The sequence below is a fragment of the Zeus faber genome, assembly GCF_960531495.2.
Source record: "Zeus faber genome assembly, chromosome: 12".
NCBI lineage: Eukaryota > Metazoa > Chordata > Actinopteri > Zeiformes > Zeidae > Zeus > Zeus faber.
In genome coordinates, this window is record NC_137196.1 from 8,602,904 (window position 1) to 8,609,192 (window position 6,289).

The 6,289-nt window shown below is 43.3% G+C and overlaps 1 protein-coding gene across 1 annotated transcript; it reads right to left on the reverse strand.

The window, feature by feature from the left end:
- Positions 1-1,865: 1,865 nt before the first annotated feature.
- Positions 1,866-5,991, reverse strand: LOC307238197 (uncharacterized protein). Its single transcript, XM_080011092.1, has 6 exons — positions 5,517-5,991; positions 4,918-4,999; positions 4,116-4,822; positions 2,485-3,118; positions 2,244-2,301; positions 1,866-2,143 (listed from the first exon to the last, which is right to left on the reverse strand). Exons 1-6 carry the CDS (start codon positions 5,910-5,912, stop codon positions 2,110-2,112), a joined length of 1,911 nt encoding a protein of 636 aa, XP_079867218.1. The 5' UTR covers positions 5,913-5,991; the 3' UTR covers positions 1,866-2,109.
- Positions 5,992-6,289: the final 298 nt, after the last annotated feature.

The window sequence follows — 6,289 nt, forward strand, 5'->3', positions numbered from 1 at the left end:
GTGGTCCCCGCTTCTGCTAGGGAAAGGCCCAGGAAGACAGGAAATGAAGAAACAATACACTTTGTTCTTCAACTATATGTCCAAAGTTGGCCAGACACACACACACACACACACACACACACACACACACACACACACACACACACACCCATTGCACTTATTGTTTTCTACTTGTTGCATAGGGACAAATCCCTTTTGTCATTATTGACAAATCTTTGTGGACAATGTGATTATTCTTAGCTGTTTTTCCCCATTTATACATGTCTGTAAGACTGCCTCATAACCGGCAAATGAAACGTAACAGACTGGACACAAAACAAAACACTTGTTCAACAAAGGATTTCCTTCCTTCCTTCAGTGGCACTATTTTTTCATCGCTTTCAAGACAACACACCCGCGGTCCTCGCATTAACAGTACGTTTCCATCCCGTGTGGTCCTGTGACCGTCTCTTCAAACAGGATGTTTGTTGCGGTCCTCTGTGCTTTCCTTTCTTTTTTTCCTCATTTGATCTACTTGCCAACTTTGCATTGGCTCAAATGCCACTTCGTCCAATACATATTGAAAGGGTTTTGCATATCATACACATAGACACACAGAATTCAAAGGAAAACTGCATTTTTTTCAGGTGATCACATGAAATCACATGAAATGATGTTGAATCACATGGAATTTTTTACTTTACAGGCTTATTGCAAACTTTTTGTTTACTGTCAATGCTCATATTTAATGACAGGTTATTTTTTGTATTGTTTATCACCATTTGTATCTTAAATCTCTCTATTCTATATTAAACTTTCTGGTTGAGTGTTTATTTCACAAGTTATACTATAGGGCGGTTTTATGACCAGGTCTTTTCCATTTATATCCTTTATTTTGTATTGTTTGTCTGTTGCTTTTAGGTCATATTTGTTTTTTATAATTAGGTTTAGTGCATATTTCCAATTTTCCATATATTGCCATTTTTTATATTTGATCTATCTATCTATCTATCTATCTATCTATCTATCTATCTATCTATCTATCTATCTATCTATCTATCTATCTATCTATCTATCTGTCTGTCTGTCTGTCTGTCTGTCGGAATACACATTGTGTGTCTGATTATATCATTTATCAATTTCTTCATCCCATATTCTTAGCTTTCCATGTCACAGCAGCAATACTAATCAGTTAATAGAGTGCGCATTTCAAATACAGCTTCACACGTTCTTCCCGCGGTCTAACAATGTTTCCTAAAATATCTCCCCATGTTTACATCAACTGACTTGATCGCTGGAGCGGCCCTATTCCTAACATGTTTATCATATAAAACATACAAACCGCAACAACAATAGAGAGATAGGGGCTATTTTTGAAAGGCTTCTGGGAAAACGTCGGAGAAGACCAAACAGATACTCGGGCTGACTACGTCCTCTCTAGCTTCTCTCCCTATGAGAGATAGAATCGCGGCGGCATTAAGTGCGTGGATATCCTGAGCGATGGGGACATTGTTTCGTTCCCGAGGTTGTGTACAGAAGGGTCTCTGCTGCCAACCCCGCTGGCCCCTTGACAGGTTGGCAGGTAAGCATAAACATGTCGTGGGGTAGGATTAAATGGGTTCGCCGGTAAATCTGAAATACCGCAGTGGAAGTGGCGGGGGTGGAAAGTCATTAGTGGGCCAATTACCCACACAATAGGTGACGCAAATGGCGGATAAACAATTGTCTCCGGGGCCACATAGAGTAATATCTCACGAAGGTGTATCGACACACACACAAAGAAAGACAGGACAGGACAATAGAAGGCTCACGGTTTGATGTGGCTGGGAATGTATAAACAAGGTTGTTTTTTTATTTTTTTTATTTCAAAGTATTTACACAGTAGCACTGAGCTTATTTACTGAGAGTCGTATACCGTACATTTTCACACTCACTTCACATTTGATCAAGCAGAAAAAAGTGCAAAAGCTAATAAAATTCACTAGGATTTCATTAGAATATGTTACCAATGTGATGTATAGTAAATGCATCTTAAAGTTACATTAAGTCAATATGAGGAGCTTGACAGTAGCTGTGCATGCGTCTGTGTGTGTGTGTGTGTGTGTGTGTGTTTCGAGTCAATTAGAAGAGTTAATCAAGCGCTCTGAATGGATCTTGTTTCTTTCTAGAAAGAGAGAGTGGAAAGGAAAAGGGTGATTATTTATTCAATTTGAGAGATAGACTTCTTAAAGTGTAGTTTATTCCCATATATTGTTTACACTCACTCGGAGCTGGATGGGTTGGCAAGCCGTTGCAGTTCCTGAAGGTGTTGGAGAATGTTCACTGAGAAAACAAAGAAAACATTATTTCCAATTGCATATATTGCATATTCATTATTTACATATGCACTTGCTATTGAAATTTACGGAGCATTTTTAAAGGAAAATCTGCATTTTATCCCATGCTATTTTAACATATTCATAGTAGGTTCAACTGATTAGTTCATAGACTGTAGCTCATTCTTACCTGACCCTAAGTTGAAGCCACCTCCACCGAGGCTGCCTCCGACGGTCGTTCCCCTTCCCAACACACTGCTCCCTAACCCTGTGCTCCCCCGTCCTGTAGAGCTAAGACCCAGCTTCCCAAACCCAGCTCCCACTATGGTTCCCAATCCCCCTGTAACGCCCGATCCCAATGGCTTTGTCCCCATATTGCCTCCTAGTCCCAGTGACCCAGCACCTACGACGCCAGTGTTGCCTAACCCTCCAGAACTAGAACCAGCACTTGAGCCAATTCCAAGATTACTACTGACTAACCCTGTTCTGACGCCCAACCTTGTACTACCGAGTCCAGTGCTGCCTCCGCCTGTGCCAAGACCAAACGAAGCTGGCTTTTTACCTACGTCTGTTCCCATTGGTCCCAACGAATTTAAGCCAAAGCTTGACGAACCGATTGAGTTTGTTCCAGGTTTAATTACTGAGCCAAACCTTGATCCAGTTGAGCCTATGCCAGTCTGTGTTAGCTTATTCAATACTAGCCCAGATAAGTTAAAGCCTGAATTCGATCCAGGAATGCCAAACCCAGAAGGGTAGTTAGATGCCCCCACATTTACTCTGTTCCCAGTTGACCCCAGTGTGGACCCCGTTGAAATGAATCCTCTCTGAAACGTAAAAAGATAACAATCAAAAGCATTAGATAGCTAATTATGTAAATAAGAAAAGGAATGTGAGGAGTACTTGAGGAATATTTCACACAACATAGATATCAAACTGATAAGATGCAAGCACTTATTTTTGAAGTAACTGGAATTAGCTGTTTTTCCCACCGAGGTTCAGGAACTGAATGAGGAACCATTTGGGCCTGGAACCTGCTGAGGCAGGAACCTTAGCAGCCCCTGAAATAGTTATTGGTCACTTTCCCACAACACAGAGGAACCGTGGTGAAAATCAGGAGACAGTGACGCCAAATTATTGACCCCAATGGTTCCCACACTTGTGGGAACCTTTTTGGGACCAGGAACTAGCCAAGTGGAACCAATTTCAGAATTAAGGTTGTTCTGTGGAAAAAGGCTGAAGCTCCTAAGAACCAGAAACTAAGGTGGTCCTTAGTTCCTGGTTTCCGAAATGGTTACCGGCGTGGGAAAAGTGGCTGTAGTCGTGGTTACTGCATTTGAGGTGAATTGGTTAAAGTGAATAATAATCTGCAGATCCAGGACTTCTACTTCTGATTGGGTTTTGGGATAAATTTTCCCCAATTTTTGGCCTCTTGCCATTGTACCTGGCCCGCTTTTCCACTATTCTATTAAGCTTCTTTAATATGACACAAGTTATGTAAGACCTGTACCTCTCAAAGCTGTGAGATGTGTTTTAGGGTGTTAAGCTATGGTAATTACACCAGTGTTATGTCCAGTTAATGCATCTGTCTTTTACGTGCATGAATAATTGACAGGGAAATTTTTATCAAACTGTCTTTGTGACTAGACCATAGATTAATATTGTGTTATAAACGAGCATGGCTACATATTTGCCTGGCATCCTTATTTCCATCCCTATTTGAGGGACAAGAAAGCATCATTCTCCAGCATTAAATTGCAAATGAATAATAAAAACATCAATGAAAAAGTGAAAAATAAAAACAAATCTCATAAATCATCGTACTTTGGCTTGGCAGGACACGTTGAGCTGATTGATCTGCGACTTCAGGAGACTGATCTCCGAATCCTTCAGGCCGACCTTGCTCTCCAGAAGAGCTTTTTCCCCGCTCAGCTTCTTCTTATCCACCAGCAGCCTCTTCTTGTCCTCGTCATACCTCAGCTGGGCCTTCAGCAGGTTCTGCTTGTGCGCGAGGATCAGGCCTGTCCTGTTCTTGCTGCACCAGAGGTTGTCCGCGCTCAGCCGCAAGTTCGTCGCCAACAAGTAGCTACTCTCGCTCTGGATCTGCAACACCCGGGAGCCCAAGTTGTCCAGGTAGCGCTGGAACTTGTCCTCCACCTCCCGGGACAGGCTGGTGCAGTTGTTGCGGATTTGCTCCAAGTACTCCCGCTGCTTCTGGCAGGTCAGCTGGAAGGGGATGTGCTGTGGGAAGAGGGACTCGATCTTCCCCAGGAAGGCTCTGGTGAAGTTGGTGATGCCGCTCAGGGAGTGGGTGAAGTCGTGCTCGCATTTTGTGGCTAAGTACTGCAGCTGCCTCTGGAGCTGGTCCTTGTCCTTCCTCAGTTCAATAGCCTCTAAGTTGATGTTATCCCGCTCTTTCGCGATCTGATCGATTTCCATTGCCATGGTTGTGGTGGTCTGGGTTAGGTTGTTCTGGCAAAATCGATTTAATTCGTTGAGGTGTTTAAGCTGAGTCTGGCAGTCATTGTTACCTGAAAAAGGAGCAAATATAGTTGATTCTGTCAAGACATCTGTGAGGATTGAACACAGTTTGGATTTCTTTACCTTTGATTAGTATAAGACTTACACATTGTATAAGGAGGCTTTGGACATCCAAGCGCTCCTGGAATGACTGGACATAAACGTGTCTTCTCCATAGTGCATTGATTCTGTTGATACAAGCAAAAACAGTTAACAGAGTACTCTTGCAATTATGATTATAATAATACAGTTCAACACTAAATTAGCAATACAAATATTTGGTGTCCCTTTAGAAAATGGCATTAAAAGACAGAACTGCTGTACTTGTTCTAATCTCCCTGAACTGATCTAAGTGATATTATGATGAATTATAGTCAGTTATAGTTGTACAACTTGGTTTCTAAAAGCTGGGAAGACACCATTTTCCTCCTCGTAACAACTCCTGGGCATCAAACCTAAAGCCTTTACATTTCCGTTCATCAAGGTGCATCGAACACATGTGCGCCTGTAAACATCGTTGACACTGGTAGGCTTGTCTCAAAGACGAACCTTACTTTCTTTCTCTCCCTACACATATATTTTTAGATTCTATCTTTTTAAATATTACATTAAGGGAAACCACTTAGAAGGGAGACAGTATTAAAAGTATGGACATAGGCCTAATGCTGGTAATATAGAATCACAAGGTGGAGGAGAGCATCTCACCCACTTGGTGTTGAGTTCCCTAATGACAATGATCGAGATGTTGGTCATGATGCGCAGCCTGCTCAGGTCCCACTCGTTGCGTATGTTCTCGGTCAGGGTGCTGTTCAGAAGGTTGGTGAGGTTTTTTCTCTGCTGCCTGAGGGCGAGGTTATCCAGGGAGAGCCGGCTGAAGCTCTGCTCCAGGTCCTGGATGCGCCCTGAGGACGCTGAGTCCTGCTTCTTGCCGTAGACCAGGAACAGCACCAGGCTGACGATGATGAGGGACTGGATGAGCGAGGAGAAGAAGAAGATGATGCGCATGTAGTAGCCGCAGCTCTTGCCCTTGGGCCGCTGCTGCATCTTCTTCTTGGCCTCCAGGCTGTATTTGGACACCTGGGAATAGCCGCCGCTGTACATGACTGATGAAGGTCAGAGAGTGCCGCAAAACCAGTCAAAGAAACCCTTACTTAACCACTGATTCTGCGGCAGCTACACAGAAACTATAAGATGGTACGTGAGGCGTGAAGGCAGCGGGGCTTTATAAACTCCAGTGTACCGTCACACTTCCCATGTTGGCACTTCATCCTGGTGGTGGTTCCCTCCCTCCCTCCCTCCCTCCCTCTCACAGACCTCACACACACAACATGCACACACACACACACACACACACACACATACACACTCACACACACACACACACACACACACACACACACACCCTTCTTCACCCCCTATGGTGTTTACCTCAAATCTGTTATTTGATGACACATCGTGCAATGTAACCAGTATATTTG